The following is a 15697-nucleotide window of genomic DNA, read 5'->3' on the forward strand; positions in this document are numbered from 1 at the left end:
TCCACTGGGACACATGCCATGGCACCTTGAAAGCATTCTGTGCCTTTTTCGAAATAAAAGGAATAAAATGCATACCGGATTTATGCCCAGAAAATCCAGAATGTTGCAAGAGGTAGACAGACCCTCTCAGGTCTGCTGGCTAAGTGAAAGGCAGAGCTCATCCTGAGCAGAGGGGGAAGTTACTCCAGCATTCAGGTGCTTGGGGTGGCTGCCTTCCTCTGTTAACGGGGAGTGTGTTTTTGAAATGTGTACAATTCAGCCTGCTGGCTTCAAGGTAACTTATAAAGTCTTAAAGATTCAACTCAAGGAGAAAGTAGAGGGAGTTGCAACTACAAAACAAGCCTTGGGCAGAGCAGGAAGCAGTTAATAGGAATAAAAAAGCTCCTGTTCCAAACACGCATTGGAAATTTGTGGATAGTGTTAATATTATTGTAGAATCATAGAATGTTTTAGGTTGAAAGGGACTTTAAAGGTCATCTCATTCCAACCCCCTGCCCCGGGCAGGGACCCCTCCCACCAGCCCAGGTTGCTCCAAGCCCCATCCAGCCTGGCCCTGAACCCTGCCAGGGACGGGGGGACGGGGCACCCCCAGCTGCTCTGGGCAGCCTGTGCCAGCGCCTCGCCGCCCTCAAGGGAAGAATTTCTTGCTCGTGTCTGATCTACATCTGCCCTCTCGCAGTTTAAAGCCATTCCCCCTTGTCCTGTCACTACCTGCCCCTGTAGCAGCCCCTCCCCAGGTTTCTCGCAGCCCCTCAGGCACTGGGAGCTGCTCCAAGGTCCCCCCGGAGCCGTCTCTTCCCCAGGGTGACCCTCCCCCACTCCCAGCCTGTCCCCACAGCAGGGGGGCTCCAGCCCCCTGAGCATCTCCGTGGCCTCCTCTGGACCCGCTCCCACGGGTCCGTGTCCTCCTGACTCTGGGGGCCCCCGAGCTGGGGGCGGCGCTGCAGGGGGGTCTCAGCAGAGCGGGGCAGAGGGGCAGAGCCCCCCCCTCGCCTGCCGGCCGCGCTGCCGGTGGTGCAGCCCAGGGCACGGGTGGGTTTCTGGGCTGCGGGCGCACGTTGCCAGGTCATGTTTGGCTTCTCCTCCACCAACACCCCCAAGTCTTTCTTCTCAGGGCTGCTCCCAATCCATTCTCCACCCAGCGTGCAATTGTGCTTGAATTAGACTTATTTTCTTTGTTATTTATTATTTTTTTTTACATACAGCATTGAATGAATAGAACATTTGAAGATTTGGGAAAAAAATAGGAAAAAAGGAAAATCTCTGCCTTTTTAACTGACTTTAGTAGGTACTGCCTGTGGCTTCTGCCCCTGGCCAAGCCAGAGCACCAGCAGCCACCCGAACAACCTGTAGTTCCCTGCAGCTGCTGGAATTGTTTGGGAGTGTCTGCATTGCAGCGTGCCAGGAGATTTGGGGTGTTTTCAGCCAGAGGGGATGTGCAGCTGGAGGGAGAACATCTGGCAGGAGAGGGCCAGAGGCTGGGAGGATTGCATGGGATTGCAGCCGCATGAGGTGGGGTTTGTGCAGCCCTGCTCGGGTGGGTGCAGCTGGCAGCAGGGACCGGGGAGGGTTCCTTGGTCCCAGGCATGTGTGTGATGCTCTGATAGCACAGATGCACTGGCCCCTAGCAACAGCCACAAATGGAAATGATAGAAAACAGAACAGAATAGGAAAAGATGTCCTGATGCCTGGGGCAAGGGGAGAAACCACGAGAAGTCTCACTGAAACCAGAGGGATCTGTTCTGCTCTTCCTCCTCTACTTTTACAGCAGTTTCCCCTGCCCCCCCCCCCCCCCAAGACCGCAGCCCCTTTTGTGCCCCAGTGCTGGTGCAAAAAACCCACATGCCTAAAAACTGCTGAGTCTGTCTGGGATCCCTCCTCCCTGTGCTGTTGGCCTAAAGCTGCTGCACAGTTTGGGATTTGGGATTTACACCTCAGCCTAGCTAAGCCAGACCCCAGACCTGGCCCTGTGGGTGGGAGCCGCCTTGGAATGGATGGGTTAAAAAAAAAAAAAAAAGAAAGAAAGAAAGAAAGAAAGAAAGAAAGAAAAGAAAGGAAGAAAGAAAAGAAAAAGAAAGAAAGAAACAAAGAAAGAAAGAAAGAATTTGCTTATTTCCATTTTCAGCAAGGGAAAAAGCAGTTTAGCCCATCTAGAGCAGACAAGAACGGGAGGAAGAAGAGGAAAAAGCATCTTTTGCCAGAGCCCAGCTGGGTGTGTCTCCTCGCCCCCCCCCCCCCCGCGGTGGGTCTGGGTTTCTGGCAGGCAGTCTTGCCTGGGAGGGATCTGCCGTCAAAACCACCCAGGAAAGGAGGCCTGATACGCTAATTAATATTCTGAACTAGTGACCCTTCTTTTTCTTTCCACCCCTTCCCTTTCTCTGGCTCTCCAGCCTCTCCCTGCCGCGGATGGCTGCAGCCCCCTCCAGCTGAGTCAGTCCTGCCTCCCCGCAGCATTGCAGCACCTCCGCAGCTCCCTGCGCTCCATCCTGCAGCACCCGCGCCGCGCCCGCCACAGCAGCATGGCCAGCACCGTCTCAGGTAGGACAGGCATCTTCTGAGGGGTTTGTCATCGATGTGCTTATAGAACCATCAGGGTTTATTGTTTTTAATCATTATTCGGAGGGTTTGAGGTTGGGGTTTTTTTTCCGTTTCGGGGGAGTTCTCTGATGAGGAGGCAGCTGGTATGGCAGCATTGTTCCCTTTCCTCCCCCATACACACACCCCTCTGATGCAAGATAGCAGGTGGGCTTTTTATTTTAATATGAATACACATGTGATAAACTTGCCAGTTTAAAATATTGTTGCCATTACATTATGCCACAAGAAGATGCTGCTGCATGACAATTTATTATTATTTTTGTAACGTGATGCAGCTTTTTTTCTCCCCCTAAGAAAAATTTACGTGCTGTGTAGCTGGATGCAGAGAAATCAGAAATTACATTTTGTTTTGTGAAGATTGTGTATTGCCTAAATGGGTAACGGAAAGAAAGACATGGACAAGAGACTGACAGTAAAGCCCTAGAAAATCCCCCAAACCCAACCAGAAAAACCTGGGTGGATTTCTGTGTATTCTCAGGGCTTCCCATCCCTAGATTTCTTCCACAGCTCACATTTCTTCGTTAGAAGATGCTACAGGGGAGTGGTCCTCTGATGGCGTTGGGTGAAATCAAATGCTGCAAGGGAAGCCCTTCCTCCCCCCTACAGCAGACGGGGATCTCGGCGCAGCTGCCTGGGAGCCTGGCACCAGGGTCGGCTCTGGCTGCAGGATGGCAGCCTGCCCTGAGGATGCTGCGCTTCTTTGGTCCAGCCGTTCCCAAGAGATGTGTCTTGCCCCTTTCAGCTGGGGAGGAGGGATCCAAATGGCTGAAACTGGGAAGTGGGTGAAGAAGAAAAGCCTGAAATGGTACAATGAATAGTGGGTGGGTTTAGAGGGTCTTTTTCTTAAAAAAAGCTGAGTTTTCTCTTTCAATGGCTCTGAATTCTGCAGTCCATAAAGAGGAGCTTGGGCGGGGGAACTAAACCCTGGAGAGCTGGGATGGAGGGCTGAGGGGGAACAGCAGACAAAAAGGAAAAGCAGGCAGTGCTTTGTGCCCCCCCGGCAGGGGACCAGCCAGAAGGAGACCAGCAACACTTCTTGCTTCTTCCACTGCCCTTTGCCTGTGTTTCCTGCTGTGCCTTCTCTATTCCTTTTTCCTTTGAAAAGATTGGTAGATGCAGAGGAGAGAAGGACAGAACGATGGGGGGGAGGGGGGGATGGGTGTAAGGGTGCAGCTGATCCCGGTGGGCTTAGCATGCAATGAAAGACAGTAAAGCAGCACTGTAAAAATGTGTCTCTGTGACAGAAAATTTTCAGCTATTGTATATATTTCTGCAAGTATCCCTGTCTCAATGAAGGTGTGCGGCAGTGCACGCTCAGGAGGTCCCACCCATCTGCCTGCCTTCTCTACAGAACAGGATTGGACCTCGTTTGCGGAGTGGCGGTGGGAGGGACGGCTGAGGCTCACCAGCCATCGAAACCAAGGTTGCACCGAACTTGAGATGGACGAGGTGGTGGATGAGACAGGCGTAGGCATAACATGCATTTTCCGGTTGGTGCATTCTCTCCCCCCCAACCCACCATATGCCTATGGCATATTTCATCTTCCCAAAGATGCAGTTTTACTGTTAAAGGAGACTCAGGATCATGAAGAAGTGTGTGCTTCAGAGAAACTGCACTTCTTTGTGGCTCAGACCAAGCAGAGAAATGATTTCAAGGAGTAGAAAGCCATGGGAAACCAGTGATGTGGCAGGAGGAAAGAGAATAGGGCAGCGTTTGCCAAGGGAGGGAGCTGGGCTGAGCCTCGCCCAGCTGCCTTTGCAGGGAGCAGCTCCCCATCACCTATAGCACTTATAGCAGGAATGGAGAGTAGCCTGGAATGGCAGGAGAAAAAGGCAAGCAAATCCTTAAATTAAGGAGAGTCTTGTTTGCTTTCTTCATTATTTTCTTCTTTATTGGCAGCAAACGCAGACCCGTGCTGAAGGGAGAGCAGCTGCAATTGTCTGCAGCTGGTGCCCGGGAGCTCTTTTCCCCTTGGGAAGATTTTCTTGGGTTTGTTTAAACAAACAAACAAATCCCTGGATTGAAAAGAAGTGGGGCTTGCTTCCCCCAGCCCAGCAGTCCTCCCTCTTTCCCCCCTGCCACCTTAGGCGTTTCTCCTGGCCATGGTGGCTGTTTTCCGCGCTGGAGCAGCGGGGTGGGCGGCACATGCTCAGTGCGGGCTGAGATGCGGTGCTGGCCCCGCTGCCGGCAGTTGCAGGGGCAGAGCCCTCGCACCCCCTCCCCACCTCGGCCGCACCAGGCTTTGGGCTTTTCCGCACCGCAGAAGGGGCATCTGGCCGGACCCTGCAGGGCTGCATAACTTTCCCCACCATTTGTAGGCATCTGGGTGGAATAAAGAGATGCGAGGTTATAAAATGATGCGGTAAGGTGACAGCCTCGTGGGCTTTGCTCCAATGTCTGCACATCTGAGAAGGTGGAGCCAAGAGGCAACACTGGTTTGTCATTCCTGGCCTTACAACTGGGCACGGTAAATGTGCTTTGGCAGATCCTGAAGTTTTCCCCTCCTACGCAGACACGCGAGAGTTGTGTGACTTTGTGTAGGTCTGGGTTATCCCCTTAATCCCTTTTCTGAGATTTTACTGGTAGGCACCGTATGGTATTGCCCTGTCCTGACACTTACTGCTCATGCCGCAGAGCCAGAGCCCTTTCCATCAAGCTCTCCACCTCTGTGTTCTCAAGAAATCACTGTTCTCTTTTCTTCAGGTATTGATGGAGTCTATATGGTCTTAAAAACTTATGTTACTTTTATTAGGACTTCAGTTTTACAAGCCAAAAAAATCTATTGTAGCCATTTTTAATATTATTTTTTTACCACTGTATCCAAATGAGGGGTCAAAATCCTCCGAAAATATTTGTTTTTTCTAAAATATAAATCATATTTTCTTTGATGGCAACATGTAGACTCTGTGAGGATCCCTTACGTATCTCAAAAGAGCCCTTTCTTGAGGCATAGCAATGTTGGTTCAAGTTTGGGGAAGGCATTGTTTTGGCAGATGAACACATTCTCCTTCTGCAAAGGAAAAGCTGAGACTGAGCGGTGTGATGTGGCAGCTGGAAGGTTGCAGATAAGACCCGGGTGGCAGCAGTGTGGGCAGCAGGATGGATTGCAACTTCCAGCTTTCTTAGGGTGAACAGGGCTGATGATTCTTGCTGACAATACTTGGAGGGACCTGAAGCTCACTAAACCTTCTATACCTCTGAAATAATGGGAAACAGCATGCCTGGCTGATCCTTCCCAGGTGTCCAACTGACATGGGCTTTATTCTTCTGGGTGTAAGCTTATGTTTAAAAAAAAATAATCTCCTGTCCAGAGGGCAGTTAAAAGGGCAGTTAAACCGGTGGTCCAGTCTTTGCCTGTGATTTAGAAATACAGAAGAGTTAGAGAGCAACCAAAGGCCATGTGCATGTGCTGTAGCGCTCTGGCACATCCCAACTGGTGAAGAGCTGATCAGCGTATTTCCAAATAATCCTTTTATTCTTTCAAGGTACCTCTACATGTTTAGTGTCATACTAGAGAACCTTGTGTTCTCTGAATGCGTTTATACAAATATTACCACTGTATAGCAGGCAAGTAAAATAATCTTCTGGTTAATGCAAAGGAAACCAAGATCCAGAGACCCAGTGGCTGTCTGGTCACACAGCATGTCTGTACCTGACGCTTCATGGCATTGGACTCCTGTCTCTGCCTCATGAACTGCTGTCTTATCTGGTCCCCAGCTCCTTTGTAGCTCTTTGCCTCATCCAGACCTGACCCTCTGAACCCTCTATGTTTGCCCCAAATCCACAAACACCCTGGGACAGCTGCCTGCATTGGGCTCCTTTCTCTGCTTTATGAAGCAACTCAGGCCATGCTTCTCTCCTTCCTGACAGTCACCCACCAGCTCAGGCTGCCGGGTCTCCGCTGCCTGTTCAGCCCCTCTCTCTTGCCAAGCCCGCAGAAGAGGAGCTTTCCCTGGTTATTTTCTGGAGGGCAGCCCACATGTTCCAGTGGTACAGCCTGGGTGATTTGCTAACCTGTTGGCTGTGCAGAACACAGGTTGATGTGGCATCCATGAGCTGCAGGTGAAACCCAGGGGAGCGGCCGGGTGACTGGGAACCCTTCCTGGGTGACAGTTTATCAGATGTCAGACAGAAGGCAGAGTAACCCTTACATTTGCCTCTTCCCATGGATGGTTCCACATGAACCCACAGTAACTTCTGGGCCTCAGATCTCCTGAGGAGCAGCTGAGATGGTGTATGGCATCAGTGTGGGGTACAAATGCTGATTTGAAGAAAACCCCAAACCCACTAGTGTTTTCTGGTTGTGTGAGCTCCCCACTGACCTGTTTTCAGAAGCTGGGGAGCAAGAAGGTGGAAGCGAGTTAAACTGAAGTGAGGGTCTTGCCATTATTTTTATGCTAAGATTCAGAGCAGGTGACAATATCTAGGGTCTGTTGCACTCTCAAGGCTCATCAAGAACTAGGGTTGCTCTTGTGTATGTGGCATTGCAGTCTTTGTGCTGAAGGACTCCGTTCACTGTCTCTCCAGCTTCCTTACCTTCTGGTTGTGCTTTGTCTATAGTTGTACTTGGACTGTTCCCATTTTTTCATGCTATAATATTCTTTACGGAAGCAATTTTTACTTCTCCAAAGTTATCTCTGCAAACCAAATTATTTCCTTATCATAACCTTCCTTTGACCTTGCTATTAGACATAGCACATCTGGTCTCATCCATTTAAAGTGCCTGAATTCACATAAATTAGTCCCGCTATGCTTCTGGTTCATTATGAATGACTCTATATCAGCGTTGTGCCTAAATGCCTCACTCTGTTTTGCTGGATGTCATTAAACAAGAAGACAGACTACTCAAGCAGTCTGCAGTTTGATTTTATCTGGTTAGGAGGCAGAGAACAAAACTTTTTGATGACTAATAAGTGGTGAGCACCACTGCCCAGGTACATCGTGAGTGGGAAGATAGTTCCCGTTGCTCGCACGCTGCACCCATCCCTAGCCCTTCCTCCATCTCCTGCACCACAGTCGCTCCAGGAGCAGCTGGATGGTGTCTCCGGGGGGTGGTGGCGTATCTTGGAGATAAACACTTTCCACGGATAAATGCTGTACACAGGGCTCGTGCAAAGCAGCAAAGCAGCGAGGCTATGGAAGTGAATATGTGCTGTGTAGCACTAGAGGGAGCACAGGAGATGAGTGGCTGGAGAGAAAGCAAGCTGGGAGCAACCTGGCCCTCTTGGTGGCTTGATGAAGGCCCAGGTGATCTCTCTTCTTCTCCTTGCCACAGGGAGAAAGGTGTTTTGCCCGTGCAATACAGAGAGCACAGAGAAAAGTTAGACGAAAAATTTTAATAAAGATGAATTGTGGCCTGGGGTGTGCAATGGAATATAAACAAAGCAGGATCTGACTGTGCTGTTTACAGGGCATAAATACTCAGAGATGCTGAGGACTGGTCCTTTTTAGATAGTATTCTATCTTAATCACTACCCAGGGCCCTATGAAACCAACTAAATGCAAGTTCACCCCTTTACAGGATGGGACTCTGATATATTTTCTATAACTTCTACAGTTTATTCACTCAATTTACACAACTCCTTTATTTGCAATGTTTCACCCAAATTCTGAGATGAAAGCTGTGAAGTGTTACGACCTAGTGATGAAGACCATACCAGAGTGAATGAGCTTGTTACTATTGCAGCATTTGTCCAAAAAGAAACGTAAAATATCCACAATTCATACCTGAGTGAGCAGCCTGTCCTAACCCTTCAGCCATCAGTGGGACAAAGCTCTTGCTGTACCTCGGAGACCACGGTGACACTGTGGTGTAGTGTCCCTTAGGAACTGAGCCAGAGCGCCTTACTAATTTATGTACACATACAATATTTGCTCAATGTGAGCTGAATTTATGTTTCCTAACTTGGCAGAAGTAAAAAATGCAAATAGATGCTTAAATAACAAGTACAGCATTTCGTGTCTAATTGTTCTTAAATTATGTACATTTGTGCACTAGAAGACATACAGTCTGTCCTGGAAGGGACTTGGTGGCCATAGCATATTCTGGCCAGCCAGCTCTCTTACCTTGGCTCAAGGATTTTGTCTGCTGGCATAAATATGTCCTCAAAATTTTGTCTCCATTGTCAAATGTGAGTGCAGGTACTTCTGAACTAAATTTTAGTGCTGAGGTTTGCAGTGCTGATCTCCTACCCTTGGGCGTTTCAAGCAGGTCCTTGTGACCAGTGGCGCTGGAGGCACAGCCCAGGGGCTCGTTGGTAGCCCCCTGAAGTGACCCAGTCGTTGTGTTTCTTGCTTTTACTTGCTGGATCAGAGGATCTACCCCGCTGACAGGAGGCCTTTTCTTATTTTAGCCTGTTGACAGCGTGCTGGATACACATACCGCCTATTTGTCACTGATGGTCAAAAGCGCACAAGGCCGTGGGCGTTGCTGTGGGTGCCCCTGTGTCCCCGCGGGGACAGAGCGGGGCCGGGAGGGCCCCAGGATCCATCCATTTCTGGGGCCGTGGATCGGGGTGACTCCTTCGGGGGCCGCTCCTGCCCCCTCCTCATGACAAAGCCTCTGGGCTCGGTGCTGCTGGGGGCTTGCCGGGGGCTTGCCGGGGGCTGTGGCGACCGGGCAGCTCCGGGCCGGGGTCTCTCGGGGCGGGGATGCGATGCTGAGCGGGCAGCTCCGGGCCGGGTCCCGCGGTCTCTCCGAGGGGGCGGTGCTGAGCGGGCAGCTCCGGGCCAGGATCTCTCGGGGTGGCCGTGGTAACCGGGCAGCTCCGGGCCGGGGTCTCTCGGTGTGTGTGTGCGATGCTGAGCGGGCAGCTCCGGGTCGGGATCCTGGGGGTCTCTCGGGGGAGCGGTGCTGAGCGGGCAGCTCCCGGACCGGGGTGTCTCCGGGGGAGGGGGCTGTGCTGAACGGGCAGCTCCGGGTCGGGGTCTCTCGGTGTGTGTGTGTGCGATGCTGAGCGGGCAGCTCCCGGGCCGGGGTCCCGGCGCCGCGCGGACCCTCCCCGGCACCGGCCGCGGGGTCTCGGGCCGCTCCCGGTGCTCCCCCCGCCCCCCGAGGCGCGGGGCGGGAGCGGGTTGTCCCGACGGTGGCGCTGCGGGAGGTGACCCCGCCGGTCCCCGCGGCCCCGCAGCGCCCAGCCCCGCCCCGGCCGGGCCCGCACGCGCCGCCGATGGCACCGGGTGGCGCGGGGGGCAGCTGCGGCCCCGGCGTCGGTGTGTGTGTGTGTGTGCACAGCAGCTCCGCAGCTCGGTACGGCCGTGCCGCAGCCCGGCGGGGAGCGTCCCTCTGCCCTCCTCCTTTTCCGTTCAGTTGACGGGGCGGGGCGGGGGGGAACGGTCAGTGCGCGCTGCAGGAGGGAAAGCGCCGCCGGGAAGATCCCGATGGGATGGAGGCAGCTGCGGAATTACTACAGCAGCTCTGAAGGCAGGGACCGCAGCGCACTCGTCTGCACAGAGCGTGGAACCAGCGCAGGGCAGACCTACTGCAGTCCAAGTAATGACGCAAACAGCGCTGTGCTCCGTAACGGGGGCTAGGGGACAACGGAACGAGTGGGCTGGGGGTGCAGCACATCTGCTTAATGTCTTGATTTCACCCAGGACCAGACATAATGGTAGAGCAACGACCCCGGTGCATGGTTCGTATTAAGAGATAACATCTCTCATTCAGTCCAGGGGACCCTCCTCAGGGCCCTTGGCAGCACGTGATGGGATACACCAGCTTGCTGCTGCATGCCCCGACTTCTAGCACGATACAGCACTCTCAGAGGCTTTCCAGTGACATTTTTCATTAAGAACAAAACCAAAGATGTCCTGCTCTGTGGCTAGCTCTGCTGATGGAAACTTCCTATTTGATTTACAGGACTGCTCAGGGTATTAAAATCAGAACGTGCAGCAAACTAAAAAAATGTTCAGTAAAGAGCTGAGCTTCAGGGACTGTTGGTTAGCTAAAGGAGGGTGTTAATTAGGATGAAGTTCTGTACCTAGAAGGAAAAATAAGTGCACATATGAAGCAGGCATATGAAACCACTGTTTTCCCACCTGAGTAGCTGCAGGAAGGCAGAGGAGATCTGAAAGATGCTCCTAAGAGAATGTGGTACACAAAGTGATACTTTTTTCAAAATTGTTCTGTATCTAATGCCTCTTCAGATCACAAAGCTCTGGGGATTTCCCTTCCGTGGCCCAAAGGAGGGTCTTGCTCTGAAGGTGGCATTGGCGGCCAGGCTGCAGGTTCATCTCTGGCTGGAGGTCAAACGGCAGCTCGGTCAGGAAGGGTCAACCAAGGCCAGGAGCACAAGGACGTGTGGGAAATCCAGAAGTAGGACCAAGGCAGAGCAGCAGCATGTCTGTGCCCTTGGTGGAGGGAGGAGGAGGGGCAGCATGAGGAGGCTCAGGGCAGGTTTGGCCTGACACGCAGCCATGAAGACTCTCCCCACATGCCTGGGTGTCCCCTGTGAAGCCAGGCCAGGACAGAGCCTCACAGTATGTGGGAGACAGCAGCACCCACTGCTGAGCCTCAGCTGCTGACCTGTGATGTGGCAGTGTTGCTGCAAGGGTTACACTGGTGTGATAAAGAACTTGACAGCCTGATGGAGCACCTTTCTGTTTTCAAGTCCTTCTATTCTGAGGTTCTTTGTCAAGTGTGAGTGAACAGTTCACTGTCTTTAATGTGCTAAACTCCAAAAATACAGGTGAAGGTTGCCCCAGAAACAGACCCACTGCAAGCTGTGGTGCTGCTGTCATTGGGCAGCAGCTTGTGTACTTGTGATCACTGAGGATGCTGCAGTGCATCCTCCAGTCACAGGAATGATGAGCAAACTGGAGGGATCTTGCAGCAGTGGAGCTCGAAGGGTTTGTGTATTTCCCTGTCCTATGCAGAAGGCTGTGGGGACAGCATTTGCAGACCAGTATCAGCCTCTGCCTGCGTGGGCCAAGGTGGTGACAGAATCCACTTACACCCCCCCTTATCTGCTTCTGCAGGGAAGGAAGCACCTCAGGAAGCTGGGTTACAGCAATCCCCCTGCTTAGCAGCACCCTGAACTGTATCTTCACTCAGATGCCCATTTTTTTTACTCCACATTGCTGGCTGCCTCTTGCTTCTTCACCCTGATGTCAGAAATGCATATTCCTAACTTGCCAGGGGTTGAGCAATGTTTCCAGGTATTGATGTGTGTTGTTTTACCTCTGAGTCTGGAACTGGAATGGAGAGAGTCTGGGCAGCTGTCCCTATGGGGTTAACTACACAGGCTGCAGTGTTTTACTCCTTCGGAGTGAAAATCCTGCACAGAAACTTATACCTCTAGATGTGGCAAATTCCTACTGTGTCTTCCTACCACATTTGCCACACTGGCAGCTAGTTTAATCTGCTCTAGAACAGATGCTCATTGGGAACCTCTTGGCAAGCTATAGCACCCTGGAAAAGATTCCACAGAGTCTGGTAGCTGAAAATGTGTTTTCTTCTGTCCACTTGCTTCATTTCTCCGTGACAAAGAGCTGCCACTGCCATTAGACACTCTTCTCATTGCTATTTTGTACTTTTCAGCCTACAAGGAGAAAATGAAGGAGCTGTCTCTGCTCTCCCTCATCTGCTCCTGTTTCCACACCCAGCCCCATCCCAATACCATCTACCAGTATGGAGGTAAGTAACCTGCTCTCACAGGGGCCACGACATCATTTGCGTGATGCTCCAGCAGACAACTTGGGAGCTCGTCAGAGTGCTGGGCTTTCCCAAACTGGAGCAGCAATCCATGCCTCAGCCCAGGGTCTTTCTGTTTACTCTCCTTTCACAGTTTATGTTATTAACATAACCAACATTTTCCCAGAAAGTGCCTGCAGAAGCTGTCTGCTTCATGCTGGGGTGATGCGTAAGATGTTAACAGCAATATGGCCTTTCTGTAACTATGCCATGAATTTAAATTAATTGCATTGACATAGAGGGGGGATGAAGCTGATCGCTAATCGGGAAAATTTGGAGGCAGAACAAAATCACCCATATCAGGGCATGGGAACACCCTAATTCCTATGTGAAGAGCTCAGTGCCCTCAGGCGAATGCTTTCCTGAGTGTCACGGCTCCACAGAGTCGCTGTTTTTTGCCCCTCCCCCAAAGATATGGAGGTGAAGCAGCTGGATAAGAGGGCATCAGGCCAGAGCTTCGAAGTGATCCTGAAGTCACCTTCAGATTTATCTCCCGAGAGCCCCATCCTTTCCTCTCCACCCAAGAAGAAGGATCTGTCCCTGGAGGAGCTGCAGAGGAGGCTGGAGGCTGCAGAGGAGAGAAGGAAGGTAATGAGATGTCCTGTAGAAGCAGTGATTTTTCTGTGATGGGTACCAATTGCACCAAACCCTAAAACTGGCTTAGCAGGAGCAATCTAAAATGGCTGGGAAGAGTCTTCTGACAGTTATCATTATATTCCACTGTAAATTGTCAGGTGAGACATGGGAGTCATGGAGTGAGGTTCTGTAGCCTTGTTTAGGCAGGGAACTGGACTCGATGATCATCATCGTCCTCCTGTTCCTAAAACCACACAGTATGGGGTCCTCTGCATGTGACCTGCCGGTGGGGGCTGTTCTCGCCAGCTGATGCTGCAGATGTAGCAGGTGGTCACACACCAGCCTGAACCACACCGAAACACAGCTGTGTGTTTCGGACAGCTGGCTGTGCCACATTTTATTGCAAGTGCTGTATGAAATGTCTCCTGGTGAAAACTGCTGAAAAGGAGAAAACCGGTAGAGTAAAACAGAGTATAAATGTTATGGGTATTGGTGGCTAAGAGGAGAGCAAGCTGGAATCATTGAAAGGATGAGGTGACACTTGGAGAGGAGACTCACGTCCACGTGCAGGTCACCTTGGTTTTGCTGAGCTGGTGGGCGCAGCGTTGCATCGCCTGGAGCACCGGGCCCAGCAGACATTGCCCCACAGCAGGAAAAAGGTATCAAAGTATCTTCCAAGCCAGAGTGTTATGGGATGGAGGGGAGTGGCAGAGTGGCTTTGAGCAGAGGAGGTGGTCAGAAAGCCTTTCTGGGGAGCTGAAGGCTAGAAGAACCTCTTCGGTTTCCTTACACCTCGGCAGACCCAGGAGGCACAGGTGCTGAAGCAGCTGGCGGAGAAGCGGGAACATGAGCGGGAGGTGCTGCACAAGGCACTGGAGGAGAACAACAACTTCAGCCGCCTGGCCGAGGAGAAGCTCAACTACAAGATGGAGCTGAGCAGGGAGATCCGCGAAGCACATCTTGCCGCCTTGAGGGAGCGGCTCCGTGAGAAGGCGAGTGCGATGCTGCGGGAGAGGGCTGGGTGCTGGTGGCCATGGCAGGAGCTGGGGTCTGGTCCCTGCAGGTTTGTCCCAGTGCGATGGGCACAGAAGAGTGAGCATCCCATTGCTGGTAGGAAGCGGGATGTGGAGCAGCTCCACTCAGGAGCAGCATGAGGAGGGGGGAATGTGTCTTTCAAGGTCAGTAGAGAAAATACCATCTGGCTGATCTTGATAAGTGCAAGCTCAAAGGCACAGGATCAGGCCCACCCCACATCCACGGGTGGGTGGCCGAAGGGCTTTGCAGAAGGCAGGAGCCGCGAACGTGTTTGCTGTAGGTTCACATCACCTCCAGTCTCCCACAGGTGAGATGCTTTGATCCTTGCAGGTATAACCCGCTGCCCTCGGGGTGTGTTGGATGGGTGACCAGTCTCTTTTCTTTTGTTTTTGCCTGATGCCAATTCTGTGTGCAGGAGAGAAGGAAAGCAGAAATTGCAAGCACAGAAAGTGTTAGCCTGGTGGTGTCTCTCCCATCTTTGCAGGAACTGCATGCAGCTGAAGTTCGCAGGAACAAGGAACAGCGGGAGGAGATCTCTGGATAAAGGGCTTTTCTACACATCTAGCACCTGATTCCTGTTAACAAACCAACCAATCGACCAACCACCACATTTTATTTTGTTTGTCTAGATGCAACATTCGGTTCTCCATCCCCCCCTCCCCTGGTGTTCGTCCCCCAGCTACACGCTTCTCTATCTCTGCATCCTTAATAGTCAGTACTTGTGGAGATTCACAGATCATAGGGACCTCTAAGCAAAATAGCAACTAGTTAACATGAAATAGAGAATCAGTCAATCGACCGGTCAATCAAACAGCTTCTTTGGAGGGTTTTGTCCTTTTTTAAAAAAATATTTCTTAAACTGATGTAAAAAAAAATAATTAAGATATTAATAAATTCAACCAGCAGTGTCACAGAGATACGGATTTCTTATCTGGGGCTTTTACTCCTCTTGGTGTTTGCTCTGAGCCAAATATCAGTTTCAGAATAACGGGAAGTAAGTGGTAATTTCTGTGTGTGGAGTGGAACAGGGAACAGCCCCACGTTTGCCAGCGGTAGGAGAGAGGAATGAGAGGGTTGGATGGCTCGGGAGTCACGGCGTGCAGAAACCTCCCGCCCTCAGCGGTGCGCGGAGCCAGCCCAGGCAGGCCGTGAGCCAAAGGCCTCGTCTCTGCAGGATTCTTTGATACCCGTGTGGAAGTAGGGGAGGGTCCCCACCCAGAGCTCGGTGCCCCTGGCACGGCCTGGTGCGCTGGGTGCCCGCGGGCTGAAGGAGCCGGTCGAGCGAGCTGCCCTCTCGAGCCCCAGAGGTCTTGGCCGCGCAGCTGGGGAGCACTGCGGGTGGCGGTGGCAACCCCAGCTCTGCGGGACCCCTGGGAGAGGGCACTCGCTCTGCCACTCCCCGGTGCTCCCACGACACCGTGTGTCACTCCACAAGAGAGCAAATCCAGTAGAGACGGTGCATGGTTGTGAACTAGCCTTTTAGTGAGCAGAATAACCATCCTTATTCCCTGTTTCCAAAGATGGATGTCGCTCTTCGATGCCGTTACAGACACCGAGAGTGGAGAGGGGCTTGGGGGCAGCACCCTGGGGGGCAGCACACGCCAGCTGCCTGCTGCTCCCTCCGGACCTGCGGCTTTGGGCGAGATGGAGCTAAGGGGCAGTAATTCTGCAGTAAGGGTGAAGAGATGTCCCCATGCTCGCTCCTTGTCTATCTTTCTCTTTTTAAGGCCTGTTTTTAAGAAAAAACCCTTGCCTCTTGATGGAGGTAGGGATGAGCAGAGAAGATACAAGCATGG

At 52.0% G+C, this 15697-nt stretch overlaps 1 protein-coding gene across 4 annotated transcripts; it reads left to right on the plus strand.

Annotated features, from left to right (window-relative positions):
- Positions 1-1403: 1403 nt before the first annotated feature.
- Positions 1404-14812, plus strand: STMN3 (stathmin 3). 4 transcript variants are annotated; one of them, XM_080405722.1, is made up of 6 exons: positions 1404-2212; positions 2391-2538; positions 12138-12233; positions 12703-12878; positions 13667-13858; positions 14386-14812. In XM_080405722.1, exons 1-6 carry the CDS (start codon positions 1508-1510, stop codon positions 14443-14445), a joined length of 1377 nt encoding a protein of 458 aa, XP_080261848.1. In that variant the 5' UTR covers positions 1404-1507; the 3' UTR covers positions 14446-14812. The 4 variants fall into 4 exon arrangements, with proteins under 4 accessions (XP_080261848.1, XP_080261851.1, XP_080261850.1 ...); XM_080405724.1 differs by lacking the exons at positions 1404-2212; positions 2391-2538 and adding exons at positions 2555-9281; positions 9333-10233; XM_080405725.1 differs by lacking the exon at positions 1404-2212 and having other exon boundaries at positions 2387-2538.
- Positions 14813-15697: the final 885 nt, after the last annotated feature.

Source organism: Falco punctatus (genome assembly GCF_963210335.1).
Source record: "Falco punctatus genome assembly, chromosome: 10".
In the NCBI taxonomy this organism is placed as follows: Eukaryota; Metazoa; Chordata; class Aves; order Falconiformes; family Falconidae; genus Falco; species Falco punctatus.

What these genes read in the sequence shown, in the direction of transcription:
- STMN3 (XM_080405722.1), top strand. Translation starts at nt 1,508, where the DNA reads ATGAGGTGGGGTTTGTGCAGCCCTGCTCGGGTGGGTGCAGCTGGCAGC. An exon ending in CTGCAGAGGAGAGAAGGAAG is followed by an intron (nt 12,879 to 13,666) that starts GTAATGAGATGT and finishes ACACCTCGGCAG; the next exon opens with ACCCAGGAGGCACAGGTGCT. An exon ending in GGGAGCGGCTCCGTGAGAAG is followed by an intron (nt 13,859 to 14,385) that starts GCGAGTGCGATG and finishes CCATCTTTGCAG; the next exon opens with GAACTGCATGCAGCTGAAGT.